The sequence below is a fragment of the Crotalus tigris genome, unplaced genomic scaffold (genome assembly GCF_016545835.1).
Source record: "Crotalus tigris isolate CLP2741 ecotype Arizona unplaced genomic scaffold, ASM1654583v1 scf7180000023617.9722795, whole genome shotgun sequence".
NCBI lineage: Eukaryota > Metazoa > Chordata > Lepidosauria > Squamata > Viperidae > Crotalus > Crotalus tigris.
The window spans coordinates 3,318,462-3,336,006 of record NW_024100081.1 but is presented as its reverse complement, the minus strand read 5'-3'; the positions used below and the strand labels follow the sequence as shown (position 1 = coordinate 3,336,006).

The 17,545-nt window shown below is 38.3% G+C and overlaps 1 protein-coding gene across 1 annotated transcript; it reads left to right on the top strand.

The window, feature by feature from the left end:
* Nucleotides 1-242: 242 nt before the first annotated feature.
* TCEANC2 (transcription elongation factor A N-terminal and central domain containing 2) lies at nucleotides 243-12,192 on the top strand. The gene is made up of 5 exons (XM_039319966.1): nucleotides 243-380; nucleotides 783-887; nucleotides 3,129-3,270; nucleotides 4,425-4,618; nucleotides 11,708-12,192. Exons 2-5 carry the CDS (start codon nucleotides 783-785, stop codon nucleotides 11,894-11,896), a joined length of 630 nt encoding a protein of 209 aa, XP_039175900.1. The 5' UTR covers nucleotides 243-380; the 3' UTR covers nucleotides 11,897-12,192.
* The last annotated feature ends 5,353 nt before the right edge of the window (nucleotides 12,193-17,545 follow it).

The window sequence follows — 17,545 nt, the reverse complement described above, 5'->3', positions numbered from 1 at the left end:
GTCCACATATCTTAAAGTTGCCAATTGGATGGTAGAGATAGATACGTTTACAGGTAGCTTCATGTAACTGCGTGAAGACGATCATTTGAAGGTTAATTCTCTGTGCAATCACAATTATGTTAAATTCTTAAGACTTCCCTCCCCTCACCGAATGGTTGTTCCTGTTAACAATAACAATAACAAAAATACATCAGGCAGCTATGTCTCTGTAAAGGGTGTGGTTACTCTAATTTTTATCTCTACGATCAGTCTGGGAGGGCAGGAAAGTAGGTTGAAGTTGAAGCGTTGTTGGGAAATGTAGTTCCAGGAGGGCGAGAAGCGGAAGGAGATGCAATTCCGGCAATTAACAGGCATCCTGGACAAATAGTGTTTTTTCTCAGGTGAGGTGCAGCTCGTCTTCTATTATTTTACTTTTTACCAAATTAATTTATTACTTTAAAAAAAACTCTCAAGGAAAGAGTAGCAAAAACTTTGCTTCTCAACAAGTACAATGATAGAAATTCAACAGCTTCAACTTGGTTCCCGATCTCGCTTGAAAACCTTTTAATAGCACCCAGTTCAAGCTCACAATAACGCATTTTAAGCCTGATATTTATATTGTTTTTGAATACAGGCGCTTTTTCTACTTTTACATTATTTACAGGCCTTCTGGTTTAGTTTAAACTGCAAGATCACTATTAACCTCCATTTATAAAGACAGAGTACATCATCCTTCTTTTCCTCCTTTCATATAGAAGTACCTTCTTGCTATAAATAGTTATTTTTTCCTGTTTATGGATTAGATGATGGATAAATTTGTTGTAAGAACACCCAGAACTAAAGGAGAACCAACAAAGAGCAATCCTGGAAAAAAGATTTATAAACAAGCTACAATAGAATCTCTGAAGGTATGTTTCAAATACTTCTGCATTGTAATAATTTAGATTTCTTTCTTTAGTTTCAAACAACATGATGGTATTTCTGAGGGAATAAATTGTAAAGCTAGAACTATTTTCCAAAATATGTATTTAATATGTATTTAAAATCCAATGCTGGGGGGGATTATAGGAAAAGCCTATTTTTTCATGTATGGGAATATCATTAAGTAAAATGACTGTTAACTTTTCTTGTACCCTGTAATTTCAGTATATGAAGCTTCTCAAAAAATAACTATTTTAAGTTTTTAATCAGCCCAAGTAACCTTTGGAAAGAATAACAAATGAATTTTATTAAAGTTTTAAGAAACATTTATGCTTTAAATGGATTATACAACATTCTGGAAAAGGTTTCACCAAAATAGTGGTTCAGTGAAGCTGCAAAAATGTATTGAGAACTGTAATAACGTCAAATGTAACATGCACCTTTTAGAATGGAAGTAAGCAAATCCAATGAGACAGCTTCTCTTACAGTCCCTACTGTGGGTAGCAACTCAATGCATTTATTGTTTGGCTGCCTCCCATAAAACTATTTTTAATAACTCTTACTAACCAACAATACCTAGTAAAGTAAAATGATTCATTTGAAAAATTGAGCTATCAGATCAAACTGAAACTAATTCAAACTAGTTCAAAAATTAATGAGCATTTTGAAAAAGTTGCAATTTCACATTACTGGGATAACATTTTTAATTATATAAAATACTGTATTTAGAAAGTATTTCCAATGAACACCTTTAGCCGTTACTCTCAAAAGGCAAAGCAATAACGTGGAACAAATAGTTCTTTTAAAGTATCTCCTTTATTTTAAAAGTAACACTTACCAAAAACAGCAAATTTTAAGCAAATTTATTCTGTTGGTTTTGTTTTCAGCTCAGTTTTCCTTTTTGGTCAGTTTTCCCCGGCATATCACATCCAGGGCTATTTCAAGAGAAACCTTTTAATTATTTTTGTGATTTCTTTATTCTTCAGTAGTTAAATGAAGTGGGAATTTCAAAGTATCTCTTTGCTGTGTTCTGTTATTATAATAAATGAAAACAGTATCTCTGTTGTAATGAGGAAATAACCTATCAGTGTGAAAAAATTTTAATACAGGTGGTCCTCGGCTTACGACCATAATTGAGGCCAAAATTTCCATTGCTAAGTAAGACAATTGTTAAGTGAGTTTTGCCCCATGTTACAACCTTTCTTGCCACAGTTGTTAAGTGAATCACTACAATTGTTAAGTTAGTAGTACAGTTGTTAAGTGAATCTGGCTTCCCCATTGACTTTGCTTGTCAGAAGATCACAAAAGGTGATCACATGATCTCAGGACTCTCCCACCATCATAAATACATGCCAGTTGCTAAGCATCCAAATTTTGATCATGTGACCATGAGGATGCTGTGACAGTTGTAATATGAAAGATGGTCATAAGTCACTTTTTTCAGTGCAGCTGTAACTTCGAACTGTCACTAAACAAATGATTGTAAGTCAAAGTGTACCTGTGATACATTTGGACTAGGCAGGTCAGTTAAAATGGACAGAAAGCATGTTTAGAGTTGGAGACTATTGACATAAAGACCCAAACAGAGGAAGAAAGGTGTAAATGATAATTACATTGACCTTTGTGTTTGAAAATAATTTATAGAAGTATAGGAATAGGGAAGAGTTTAAAAATTAGCCAAAAAAAAAGAAAAATCTTAGGAAGTCAGGAAAAAATATGATATAATTTCCTAAGAAAGAAAGCGGAAAACTTTATTTTGTAGTGGAATAAATCAGAAGAATATGAATGATGCAAAACAGTTACAGCAGTGAAGGGGGGGGGATGACAGTTAATATGTGTTTGGGGCCAAGAGATCACAGGCAAGCAAGTACATGTTTAGTTTAGGTAATAGTGAAGAATCGTGGCAACATTATGAGGTGTTCTCAGATTTTTATGAGGAGTCTCTGCCCTACGCACTCTCTTCAGAATAGTAAGTGAATTGAAGATGGCAGCCTAATGAGTTGATTTTGCTTTCTAGATTTCACTCACTTACTTTACATCAGGGACTTGCTGTGAAACAAGTACTCATCTGTGTGGATTATCCGATTTTCGGAATTTGACTGTCCATCATCATCAATAATTTATAGGGCAATAACTGCCGCTGTTCACTGACACAAAGCATCGGAAATGAGTTTGCAGCAAAATATGTGTGTCTCATTCTAGCTCCTAATGATGGCTTTCTTTCCTAGAGAGTTGTAGTTGTAGAAGATCTAAAAAGATGGAAATCTGTACTAGAGCTTTCAATTCAACCTAAGGAGAACCTAATTGAGGCCTTGATGGAGTTAAGGAAGAAAATACCTTCCAAGGAAATTTTACTTTCAACGAAAATAGGTAACAATTTGCTTTTTATATTCTATCATGGAAGACCGGCATCGTGGCTTGTGGGAATAAATTGGGATAGTTCAGTTATAAAACGCTAAGCATTTAGCAGAGGTAGTCCTCGACATACGATGTCAACTGAGCCCAAAATTGATGTTGCCAAGTGAGACATCTGTTAAGTGAATTTTGCCCCATTTTATGACCTTTCTTGCCACAGTTGTTAAGGGAATCATTGCAGTTATTAAGTTCATGGCACAGTGAAGTGAATTAAGTTTCCCCATTGACTTTCTTTGCCAGAAAGTCACAAAAAGTGATTGCATGACCCTGGGATACTGTAACCATCATAAATATGAGTCACTTGCCAAGCATCTGGAGTTTGATAGTGTGACCATGGGGATGCTGCAATGGTTGTAAGTGTGAAAAACGGTCATAAGTCGCTTGTTTCAGTGCCGTTGTAACTTTGAACTGTTGTAAATTGAGGACTATCTGTACACATATTAGAGCCACTAATCTAAGATGCAGCTCTCAGGGTCCTTTGAGAAGTTGACTTAAGCTATAGTTTGTAATGTTCAAAGGGGAACAGTTTAATACCTGGGGAATAATCATACTGATTTAATTAATAGTTATTTGAATTCTGGGTTCAATCAAGTTTAGTATTGGTCCTGGTTCTGCCTTTTGTTTATATTGCTGCCCTAGGATTTCTTCAAATAATAAATATTGCCCTCTGTCAATCAAGCTGCACATACACAGAGAGAGAGAGAATTCACCAAGCATTCAGAACAATGTCTTCTTCGTTTTCTCCTTCTGTGCTCATGGAGCTTATTTTAATTACTCCTCCTGAGTTACATTCCCAAAATAGCTTTCAATTTATTTTAAGTGTCACGAAGTAGACAATTTCTAGGAAAGCCACATGATGGAGTTGACTTTTCGTTTAGGTTTCACCCAATTCCTCTCTGTTGCTAAATCTCCGTGTCATAATAGGTCTCAAAAAGAAATAATTCTGGCTTGGGAATAGATGTCACAGCAACCAAATGTGCCTCATTGAGCAGGATTTCTAGACTGTAGTGGCGGCTGTAACAAGAGAAAAGATGTTTTTCAGCTTTGCCCCACTTTCCAACATCCTATTCAATGCTACCATGTACTCTATATCTTTCATTTACTCTTAGGTCATACAGTGAATAAGATGCGGAAACACCCGGACCAGGATGTGGCCACTCTTGCGAAAGAGGTTTACACTGAGTGGAGAAGCTTTATTAAAAACCAGTCAAATAGACCTTTAATTGAAGTCAGGTGTAATCCCAGAACAGAGAGCCTGAGGCAGAATGCCCGGAAGCTACTAGCAGAAGCTCTAGAAGTTGAGGTAATGTATATTTCATGATAAATTTCTAGGAAATAACTTTTCTTAGCATAATATTACTATTGTGTTATTTGTGGCACTGCTTTTCTCACATTATTTCTGCCCAACTCACACACTCTAATACAGGGGTAGGCAACCCAAAACACCCAAAGAGCCACTTGGACCCGTTTCCCACCGAAAACAAAACACTGTGAGCCACAAAACCTTTTGATATCTAAAATGAAGATAACACTGCATATATCCTTTTTTACCTTTATAGTATGTATGTATGTATGTATGTATGTATGTCTGTCTGTCTTTGGTTATTTGGGTTTTCTCCTGCGTAAAGTAGAAAGTGTCTTGGCGACGTTTCGACGAAGTCCCATTTGTCATCTTCAGGCTGGTGTTTTCGGCTTCGTGCTCCTAGAAGCATGAAGCCGAAAACACCAGCCTGAAGATGACGAATGGGACTTCGTCAAAATGTTGCCAAGACACTTCCAATTTTATGCGTGAGAAAACCCGAATAACCAAAGACCTACATACAAACACCCATGAAAACCTCAGACAACATATATATATATATGTGTGTGTGTGTGTGTGTGTGCCCTTAATGGTTGTAAAAATGCGAATCCCAGGCATATTTGTTCAATAATGCAATCTTCGATCTCCAGGAAGAGTATAATCTAGTTGTTTATTGTTAAAACAATATTTAAAACAATAAAAACAGTTATATACAAAGTTAAAAACAACTTAGCTTTCGCTGGTCCTCTGCCAGCGTCCTCAGAGTGAGGCTCAGGGGGTGGGGAAGTTCTTTTTATCCCCTTGCCGATCTAACTGCTTGCTCATTGCTCGCGTGACAGGGCCACTCTTCCTGATTGCCTGTAACTGCCTTAGTTGCCCCTCCCTCTCTTTATTGCACTCCAATTTTGCATTTTTCTGCTCTGTCATCCTTGTCCAGCCTCCTCCTCCCTGTACTGTTGTTACTAATATAGTAATATGCAAAAGGAGAGGAGAGGCAGAGGAGGCTGGGAGCCACAGAGGAAGGCTCAAAGAGCCGCATGCGGCTCCAGAGCCGCAGGTTGCCAACCTGTGCTCTAATAGGATAGGCACGATTCCCTTCCCTGAACCAGTGCCTTCTAATGGGACCTAGGACCCTTATGTAGCATCTACACTTGGGATGATCTCCACCCTCCCCCAGCAAACTTTGGTTAGCCCTGACCCTATTAGCTTTGTTGAGCCAGGGTGACAGATATACCTATCTTTGAGAGGAGAAGGGTATGTTGATGGGCCCTGACCATGTGTTCTTATGGAGTTCTTGCACTGATGATGGTAGCTAGTTTATTTATTTGTCAAATTTATATCCACGACCCATTTCACTCTGCAAATGAGTCTGGGCAGTTTATAATAATACCAAAACCAAATAATTAGGTAATGAATCGTCTGCCAGCAAACAATCAAACTGAGCGAGCACTAAGAACGCCACAGTTCAACCCTGAGCTACATTTGTTCTGTTATGTGCTATTGATATCTGATTTGTTTTGTTGATATTGTTGGTTTTAACAGTTTTTTATTTGGTTATTTTCCTGTACATCGTGCAAAATTACAATCCTATAAGACCGACAGCCATACACTGTAAATTTTCTAAAGAAATAATCTAGTTGAAGTTAGATAGCAGGCATTCAGATGCAAACATTAATGATCTGGAAGGCAAGTTACTTTGCAGTTGAAGGAACAGATAATAAATCCAATGCTGGCTTAGTTTTGGCTTCCTTATATTTCAATAAATTCTCTATCTCAAACCCCCCCCCCAAAACCCAAAACCCACAGTCAATGTGTTTATTCCTCCTCTTATCCTGAATTGCACTTTAAGCAAGTGACATCAGTTTTCAGATAGTTTCAGCTAATCTTGAAAAGCTCAGTCTGACTTCATCCATTTAGACAAGGAGGGAATGAAAGTAGCAGTAAACATTTTACATAAATAAATCACAAGTTGATATCCAAAGTTACTTATTGATAAGTAATTTGCCAATAGGACCTTTTTTTTCTCTCCAGAAGGTACTTTAGCTCTGGTGGTGATAAAAAAAACTATATTTATTGAAATTGGTTGCTGGTTGTTACTATGATATGCCTCACTCTGGTGCATTTTGTCTTGATAGCAGAGGTTAAGAAAACAAGAAAAAATAGAGAAGATAAATGTATAAATTTCAGGTAGTGGAGGATGAAACCATATGGATCAGTGAGGAGACTGCACCTATACCTTTTACTTCTATGAGCTACTCAGTCACTGTAAATGAGTTGGGTGGCCATATAACTGTTTTTAATAAATAAATAAATGAATAAAAAGCCCAGTTGTAATATACTGTTGAGGAAATGTTGAGGGAAATGCATTCTCTATCATTTTTCCTTCTTCTTGTGTACCTACCTATAACATCTAGCCAAATATTTATATTACTTGTTTTTAGTGAAGCGGATCCATACACATTCCTCTGGAGTAGCTGCCATCATAATTTCATTTAAAATGTTTTGTACTTTTGCTTCACACAATTCCCAGAGTGGCCCAGAACGATCATAAAAACAATATCAGCTGCCATAAATTGAAATATAAAATCAGCTGAAACAACAAAAGCATGACAGAAGCCAAAAACTGGAAGAAGGAATAAAATATTTTAAAACCTGCTTTAGTTATGTGCTGGAAGGCCTCAAGAAATAAACATCATTTTGGGTTTGCTGCTGAAGTGATATCAGAATTAACTTCTTATTTACAACAGGAAGAGCTTTACAACAGAAAAGATCCTTTATTTTACTACTGTAGCCTTATTTCTAGAAGCAATGCAAGTATTGGCTTGGGATTGCGTTTATGAATCGTGCTTAGCCATAATGCGATTTGCTTTGGATTTGCATGTTGTGCAAATATATATTTCACTTTGTAAATCATGGTTTAGAGCTTAACATGTTACATAATCTCAATTGACTATGATCAGTTCAGTGAAATATAATTAAACAAATTATTACCCAGCATTATGTAGTCATCTAGGAAATCATCTGAGAGAAAAGAAATATGTAAATATGTACTTATTATTTTGTGTACAAGGTATAAATAATGGTATTCTCTCCAGATGGTCTATACTTCAGGCAAACCTTATATCTGTAATTAAATGTTTGTAAATCAAAGTTTATTGTGAGACCCTACAGAGAGGGTCAATAGTGTACAAAGTGGTGGTAAATATCAGATCCCTGTGGTACTCTTACGTAATGAACACACAAAAAATTCTACCTGAGTCTTAAGGACCAGCGTGCTTGCTCTATTAAACTCCATAATAATTATCCTTTCAAATGAATTCATTAATTATCCTTTAAATGGCATGTCAAGGTACTCGAAGAGTAGAAAACAAAATTTAGAGGCAGTGCTTTTATTCCTTATCAACTCTGGTCAGAAAATTATGCCCTCCTGTTTTGTTAATAGCTCCAGCAGGTCCTAGAGCTAAAATGTCAAATGGTTAGTAGACCAATTTGGGATTTGGAATCCTCAGTTGTGGCCTACAGTTTTTTCAGACAGATGCATAATATTGCAGTGGTTCAAACCAGGTTTAACTGGGGAACTAGTTTAACAGTGTTGTTCATATTATAAAGATTTTATATATGAAAATGTGAGTGCAGAGTGGCAGTAATTACACAAGTATCTACATTTTACCTTTAACCTGAGTTTTTTTTTTTAATTTTTGCTTCAACTACACCTTAAAGACATCACTATTTCTTGCTTTTCTCTCACTGAATATGGTCACTTGTCAAAAGGTGCATATCAAAGGTCTACTTTTAAAAAAAAAATAGCCCTAGATACAGTTATACACAGAGCAGCCCCAAAGCAGCAATCCAGCAGTCCAGGTACTAAGCAATCTGTGAGGAGAACCTACTAAGCTATAAATCCTGGTTGATTTTTTTTAAAGTCACAATGATTTACACCATGCTAAACCAAAGTCAAAAATATCTTCATTGTTATCACTTACTATAGAATATTTATTTATTATTTTATGAACAAGATTTGTAAGGCCACCAACTCAAAACAGTGTGATTCTGGGCAGTGTACAGCCTAAAAACAAGCAAGAAATCCCCCCCAAACCATATAATTTTTGACATATATAATATATAAATATAAAATGGTGATCAAGCAAAATAACAGAATAACCAAAAGGAGATTCTCACTCAGCTGGCCCCTCATGCTGAGGAGAAGAGCCAGATAGTTTTTCTAAAAGTGAACACAGTTGGGGCATCTCATATGTTGGAGTGGAGATTGGAGATCATTCCAAAGAACATGGCAACCATAGAAAAGGCATGGCTCTAGGGCAGGGGTCCCCAACCCCCCCCGGTCTGTGGACCAGTACCGGGCCACAGCATGCCAGCAACCGGTCCGCACAAACAAGCAAAACCCCTCTGCGGGATGCAGGCAGCACACAAAACCACACACCCTCCGGTCCATGGAAAAACCTCTCTTCACAGAACTGGTCCTTGGTGCCCAAAAAGTTGGGGACCTCTATTCTAGAGACCCATAAGAAGGAAAAGAAGAAATCTGGATTCCCTGTGAGAGTATGTGGGGCAGGCAGATGTTCTTGGGAGAAGATGGTCTTTCAAGTAATTTGATCCTGTATCGTGTAGGCCTTTTAAGGTAGTATCTTGAATTGCACCAGGAAGCCTTTTGGAAATCAGTGCATCTCAATGAGAAGCAGTGTTACCTGGGGATAGTGAGATGTGTCCATAACTACCTGTGCCACTGTACCCTGGACCCATCTGATGCTTCCTGATGGTCTTCAGTGGCAGCCCCATGTAGCATAAGAAGCCGACTCCTCTGATTTTTTGTAAACTGTTTATATATGCCTAACTATCAAACAGTGTTTCCATTTTTAATGTTACATGCTAACAGATCACAGTTATTTTTTTTTTCACTTTTCACTTGATTTTATGATTGTAGTATTGTTTCTGTTTAAACAAAACAGTTACTTTTACTGAAGAGCCAGAAAGAAATCTACTAAAGTAAATATATAGCCAGAATTTTATTGCAAGCTGCAATTGGAAATATTTATTCTCAGAGGGATAGTCAGCATCTTGACCTACCTCCCTAGCCTTGTAAAATAATTTGTAGTACATCAGAACAGTCTTCCCTGGCATCGCATCTGTTTTTGGTGTCTTGATTTTTTTTAATGCATATGCACAAGATAACTATAATTTAAAGAATACGCATCTATTTAAGCAGGAAGGGGAATGTATTCAAATGTCTAGCATAAGAAATGTTAAAAGCTTATTAGAGTAGATACAATTTTAATTGAATATGGATGCATATTCTGTATGTTTGTAATAATATAGATCGGGGTGTTAAACTCAATTTCATTAAGGGCCACATCAGCATTGCAGTTGCCCTCAGGGGGCTGGGTGGGTGTGGCCAGGGTGGGTGTCGATGGAGTGGGTGTGGCCTACTGGGTGGGTGTGGCCAGCTCTACATCGTTCACATCAAGGGTGCCTGTGGGGGCCTGGGCAGGAGTGGGACAGATCTGAGGGTCTCTGGCAGAAGGGGATGGGACCAGGGCAAGTGCCAAGGCATGGTCCACTGGAGGAGCCTCACTGTTCCTCTCAGGCCATGCGGGGGGGGAGGGCTTATGGAACTAAGACTGAATGCGTTTCAGCATAGATGGCCACCACAAAATTGTACATTGGCTCCCGGCTGGCCTGGGCCTGGGCCAAGGCAGAGGGGGCCATTCCCTCACTGTTTCCAGGATGGCTTCGCAGGCCACATGAAACCACTTCGCGGGCAGCATCTGGCCCCCGGGCCTTGTGTTTGACATGTCTGATATAGATGGAATACATGACTCAGTTTACTTTTTGCAAGCCATTTTTATAGTTTTACATATAAATGAAATGAAGATTTATCTATAATTTCCTACACATTTAACCCTGGCATTGTTACACTGGAAAAGGCTACATTTGTCTTTACAGTATCTCCCTGCAAGCTGCTGTTAAGCATGGGAACATTGAAATCTGCATAAGTAAAACAAAGTAAAATACAATGAGCTATGAGCTCAAAGTACAGGTGTAGGTTTACTTAGGTTGGATCCTGACAGTGTTAGAGTAAGTCGTATCATATCTCTTTCATTCATATCATATCTGTTTAACTCTGGTCCACATTACTTTCTAAAGTGAACTTGAAGGTTGATAGTAAATGCACCTTATTATTTGAATTTTCTCATATGAGACATTGCTTAAGAAGACAGAGACGTGTAAATCAGCAGAGCAGTTAGAAAAAGCACTAATATAAGTGACAGCGATTCTAAAACCAACAGGATATTCTAAATAATTGGAAAAGTAAGTTTGGGAATATGCATTTTAAACTCACAATTCTGCAAAGACACTGTGATAAGTTCTCTCCAGTAGGAATAAGTTATTCAATGTAAATGAAAACTAACAACATCGTTCTAGTATAAGATACAGTTGAGTGTAATGAGGTTATTCCCACAGTGGCTGAAAAATAGGTTAAGATAAACAAGTGTCTCCTTAGTTCTGTGTCACCAATAATCAAAACGAAATAACCCTCATTTTTTTTTAGGCAGTAGCTGTTTTTATTTTATATCAATATTGCTTCCGTAGATATCTCATTGTATATAGCTTGGCACATGCTGAGGCTGGACTTCAAAATTAATGCTGTAACAAATCCTTTTCTGTTTTCTTGAGTACACCTGACACTTGTGCACAGAATCTCCATTTCCTTTTACAGCCTTGCCAGTCAGTTTTGTAAAGAATTTAAAATATCTAGGATTTAGTTTTAGAGTCGTCTAAAACCCCAGCAGAAATCAGTGTTATTAGAAATGGTACTCCTTAATTCATAATTGCTTTTGAGCCTGATGTCCCAGGCTGACTACAGATTACTGTCCTGTTGGGTTGATTAAAAAAAAAAAAAGGAACTGACCACACAGCCCTTATTGTTTAATTGAAATGAATTGAAATTGAAATTTCCTGTTTAAATTATGATGTGAATTTCCTTGTTTGAGCTGATTAAGAAACCACCTCCGTTGCAAATGCTGAGCCTCCTTATTAAACATAAGGATCTCATTTCTTACTTTCTGTTTTCAGATTGGTCACCTGCTGGCAGAAAATATTGAGCAAGAAGCTTTTTATCTCTCTTCCCATCTTGTTAACATGTCCTATCGCAGGACCGTGCGAGCACTGGTGTTCTCTTTGAAGCACAATCCTGAAACTCGCGCACAAGTGCAAAATGGGGTTTTGCCAGTTAAGATGCTTGTCCAAAGCTACAAAAAGTGATATATATGGAGATTATGGAGGTTGTAAAATGACATAAGTATTCCAAAACATGGGATTTCTTTTTGGTGGACTAAGCATGTTTTGGATCAATCATAATGTGGAAACATGTATATTTAAGAAACTTTGTTGCTGGCCCAATCATCATTTGAAGCAAATGGTGGTGTGCAAGATTGGGTAAGGGCATTCTTCTATCTTATAACAATCTAGAAAGAAATCTATTTTAGGCAGTAGAGTCTACAACTTTTGTAGAATGCCAGAAACTTATAAGAACTGAAATAAAATGTGCAAAATGAAAAGTGACTGTGGTAGTTAATAACCCAAAACTAGTATATCTGCTGTCCTTCACAAAACTGCATCAGTCCCCAGCAAGGTACTGCAATATGTGGGGATCTACCTCCAGGAAAGTACGTACTGTATATCTCTGTGTTCGCTCTTGTTTAATCTCGTCAGGGATGAGAATCCTGATTACCTCCTCTTAGGAGATTGGCAGATTCTGGTCAGGAGAGACAATCCTGCAAGTACAGAGATGCCAAGTCACGTAGGGCTCCAAGCATCTCAAATTGGATCCAGAAGCCCACCAGTGCATCAACCTCAATATAGGTGTCACCCTGTTGATCCTGTTTCCTCTCTGTCCTCTGCACTTAATAGCAATATATGTGGTTTACAGAGGCAGCCTGTTGCCCCCAACAATTTGGTCCTCATTTTACCCACCTCGGAAGGATGGAAGGCTGAGTCAACCTTGAGTGGATGAGAATCGAAGGAACTGAACTCTTGGCAATGTGAGCAGAATCAGCCTGCAGAACTGCATTCTAACCACTGCACCACCATGTCTCATACGGCCAGCTTAAGGCCAGCTTCCAGACAATACATTAACAAGGGCGATTGCATCGTTGCATGCTCTCTTTTACAGTTCCACCCTTGGTAGCCTAATGGAAATAATCCATTTCTTTAGGATTTTTTTAAAACTTTGCTAAGTAAATTAGCCTGTGGAACAACTTCACCCCAATCTACATGATAAGGTCAAAAGAAAGTCCCTCGATAACTAGCCTGTCACCAATTGGCTATGGAATGTCTCAGTTCAAGTCTGAGAAGTTATTAAATCATTGATTCTCTTAAGCTCCGATCTTTGATGTAGGATACATAATTGAAGTGCAGGTATCCTTTTTACTTGTGATGATATGATATGCCGTTTGGTGATAAGTTACCGAGCTTAACAATGACTGTGGTGTTATTTAGGGCTGCTTTTTCCATGCTGCTGCCCTCTTTTCTGCCTCAACATCCCCTCCCTGCTTCTTGGATGAAACAGGATTTGCTCTAAAGGAATTGCTGTCTGTTAGCAACCATGAAGCCAAAAATGGACAGCACACCAATCTATACACACAAATATTATTTCAGTCTAACCACATGCTCAATTGAATTGATCCACTTCAGATCAATGGGATATCCTACAGTGCTAGGCACTCTTATCTGAAAGAAGATTTACTTCTGATTTGGCACGTATAGAACTGCACTTCTTCTCTATAATCTTTGTAAACCAACATAAATATTAGTCAATTCATGCTTACATTCACAAATTGATATTAAACTAGGTCTTCTGTGAGTACAGTTCAGGGCTTGTGCAATTGCAATAGCGGGGTATATATTTTTAATAATGGTGTATTAAAAGCCTATTGTAAAATTACATTAATTTCTTGCTCCTAGAGGTAACAAAACCTATAGGTAGCTTTTTCAGTCAATGTCAATAAAGCCTAGAAAATGGCTTGAGTAAACATTAGCAGCATGAGGGAGCTACATTTTCCCAACATTCTTTTAAAAAGCTGCACCTTTTGCCTACAAATTAATAATAAAGAAAAGATCACTCACATAGTTGTCCCTTACAAGCTTAAATGGAGAACAAGTATTTCAACTAACATGTTACTGGAAATTGTTTTTGCTTTCACTGTATTAACAGTACGATTAATATCAAAGTATTTACAGCATTTGTCCAGCCTAGAATATATCTAAAATCACAATTTTATTATGATATTATCAACTACCAACATCCCATGAGCTGCTCGCAATGGAAATAAAATAAGGGGAAAAGTACTAAAACAACATTTTAAACTAAAAGCATCAATTTGTTTTTTAAAAGGGGTGGGTTTTTAAGACTTTCCAAATACTAATAAGATGGTTAGTTCTCTTAATGTGAGAAGACCAGCATCCCAGAAAACAGAAGTTAGAAGTACACCAATCCCAAAGTGGACATCGTTAAGATTCCAGCAGATATTTGGCACCTTAGTGGGTTCCTTGGGCTGGCCTGTGTGAAGCCCTAAAGTTCAGGTCTCCAAACTTGTCAACTTAAGACTTGTAGACTTCAATTCCCAGAATTCCTCAGCCAGCCAGGCTGGTTGAGGAATTCTGGGAGTTGAAGTCCAGAAGTCTGAAAGTTGACAAGTTTGGAGATGCCTGCCCTAAAGGGTTGATTCAGTTTAATCAAGGCTCCCTTGAAGGGCTGAGGCAGCTCTACAAAACAGGACTTTTAAAGTGTGGCTGCATATCTCTCAGCTGGGTCTGCAGATATATATGCCTGGGCAGAAAGCACCCATTTGGATGGGGTGACCAGGAAAGCCAAATGGCTAGTTTGGTGTACAGGGATAGGCAACCTTGGCTCTTTTATGACTCGTGGACTTCCTCCCAGAATTCCTGAGCCAACATGGCTCAGCTTGGAAACCTCTCCCTTTCCCCTCAGCATGGCTGGCTTAGGAATTCTGGGAGTTGAAGTCTACGAGTCATAAAAGAGCCAAGGTTGCCTACCCCAGGTGTAGGAGCACCTCACTTATCCATGTCATGGCACTGACTTGCTCTAGCTAGCAGGGGAAACTCTTGCAAATCTGTATTTATCATACATTTTGCTATGTTTCCAGACAAGTTTCAGTTGATGTAAATGAGAGCTACATCTGAACAGTCTTTCCAATTACCTGTAGTTCTTCCATTGCAGATTAAAGACATTTTTTCCCATTAAAAACATTGTTTTTCCTACTTCATGTATATTTGATTTCAAAAGACCCTTTTATGCTTTTAAAGGAGTAGCATGAAGATTTTCTGTAATAATTATATTTTATTCTCATCTTGACAGATAGGTTTAAGGAAGGGTATAATTTTATCAAAATTGCTTTAGTATTTTTGACGAAACTGAAAATTATATTTTTTTTAAAAAAAATCCTATTATTTAGATACACAAACTGCTTGCACAGGACGTCCTTCCTATGATTTCAGTGCACATTTGCTTAGGTAATTTGGCAGAAGAACATGATGTAACTGTAAGCAATAAAACAGTAAGTAACTTTCACTAATGGCTTTTAAGTTCAAAGGTTATTTTTTTTTAATGCTAGGATAAAAGCAAACAGGAAAACAAGAATTAAAACACAGTGTCACTAGAACTGTTTGTCCTAGCTCAGTGATGGCGAACCTATGGCATGGGTGCCAGAGGTGGCACTCGGAGCCCTCTCTGTGGGCACATGTGCCATTGCCCCAGCCTTGCCTCCCCCTGTGACCCCCTCCTCTCCAGTAGCCCCCCTGAAGGAGAGTGGCCCTCGAGCATGGCCCACACGGAGCAGCACAGCCAAGGACATGGCAGCCAGGCAGCGTAGACAAGACTCTGCCCTCACACCCCATCATGCAGTTGATGCTGCAGGGCGCAGGCAAAAGGTGTGGCCGCCATAGTGCTGCTGGGCTGCCAGGGCGATCTGCGGGGGGCCGTGAAGGTGGTGAGCGGGGCCGGGGCCATTTTTGGGCACTTGGTCTCTAAAAGGTTCGCTATCACTGTCCTAGCTATTCAACAATAGGGCTAAAGGAGACATCAATGCTGTAAAAGATTGTCAATTCAACTAAACAAATGAGATATAGTCGTAGAAGATTCTTAATTTGCACACTTACCTCTTTCAGGTTTACTAAGATTTTGGGTGCAGGATTCCTTAAGATCATAGAGCTAGACTAGTTACTTTCTAGGTAAATATATTTTCCCCATCTCTCTCTGTTTTTTCTCCTTTAATCATCAAGCTTTGTTCATAGGCAATATAACCGAGAAGAATATTGACAATCTTTCTTCTGGTAATTGCTTCTTCAAAAACACGAAGAATGCAAATGAATTGGATGGTCATTATATTTGCCTCTTTTTTCTCAAATTAAAAATAACTTTTGTGCAGGTTCCGGAATGCCTGTGCCTCTGCCAGCTTGCCAAAAAATATGAAATTATATTTTAATTTTAACTTGAATAAAATACCTGGAAACCTAGAACTAGGTCCTACACATACTTAGTCAAAACTCAACCCCCATTTTGTTCAGTGAGATCATTTTCTGTGGTTTATAAGGTTGAGAAGCCATTGGAAAAGAGGCAGAATTTATTTTAGAGACCATACAGCAGTTTTGCAAATAAATATACAGTACAGCAGGTCATGGGGGTATGTGTGTAGAGGTATCTTGGCTATCTTGTACTTTTCTCAGGGCTGATTCTTTCTATCCTTATCCCTCATTTTATCTATGTAAATATTTTTCCGGCCTTTCACTTCTCATTAACAGGCTGCATTAACAGAGGGATAGAATCAAGATCACCTGAAGTATTAATACCACTTTATAATGCCTTGGTAAGGCCACACTTGGAATACTGCATCCAGTTTTGGACACTATGATGTAAAAAAAGATGTTGAGACTCTAGAAAGAGTACAGAGAAGAGCAACAAAGATGGTTAGGAGATTGGAGGCTAAAACATATAAGGAACGGTTGCTGGAATTGGATATGTCTAGTTTAATGAAGAGAAGGATGAGGGGGGACATATCTCAGGGGCTGCCACAGAGAAGAGGGAGTCAAGCTATTCTCCAAAGCGCCTGAAGGCAGGACAAGAAGCAACGGATAGAAACTAATCAAAGAGAGAAGCAACCTAGAACAAAGGAGAAACTTCCTGTCAGTTAGAACAATTAACCAGTGGAACAACTTGCCTCCAGAAGTGGTGAATGCTCCTACACTGGAAGTTTTTAAGAAGAGACTGGACAGCCATTTGTCTGAAATGATATAGGGTTTCCTGCCTGTGCAGGGCGTTGGACAAGATGACCTCTAAGGTCCCTTCCAACTTTATTATTATTATTGCCCATTTTGGTTATAACTAAAGTAAAAATGTCATTAAAAAAACCTGTCCTTCTGTAATAGATTAATGAAAAAGAATGGGGTAGTAGCTCTAGTGATGGCAAGGCCCAACCTTTTCTTTGATTAACTGTATTCTGTCCAACAACAAAAAAAAAATTCTTTGGAGAGAGAGAGAGAGACGCATGCCTCAGAGATTAAAGGGTGGTTTTTTTTTGAGTGGTTTGCCTTTGAAATGGACATCCTCTTCCCCGTTCGAGTGTATCTACTCACATGTGTTAATGACTAACATTGGATCAAGATTTGTCATTAAATGTTCAGTTTCTGCTACTGGGATACCGAATCTCTTCTGCCTGGTGTTTCAAGCAAAACAGAGTGCAATGTCTATGGATGCCTCAAGATGGTGCTGTATACAATAAAACCTTCCTTTACTGCTACACTACAGAGTGAAGCAAAGATGGCTGAACACAAAGTTTTAGTGGAGCTAAAAAATGTGACCCTTCTGAGAATGAAATACAATGGCTTATTGTAAAA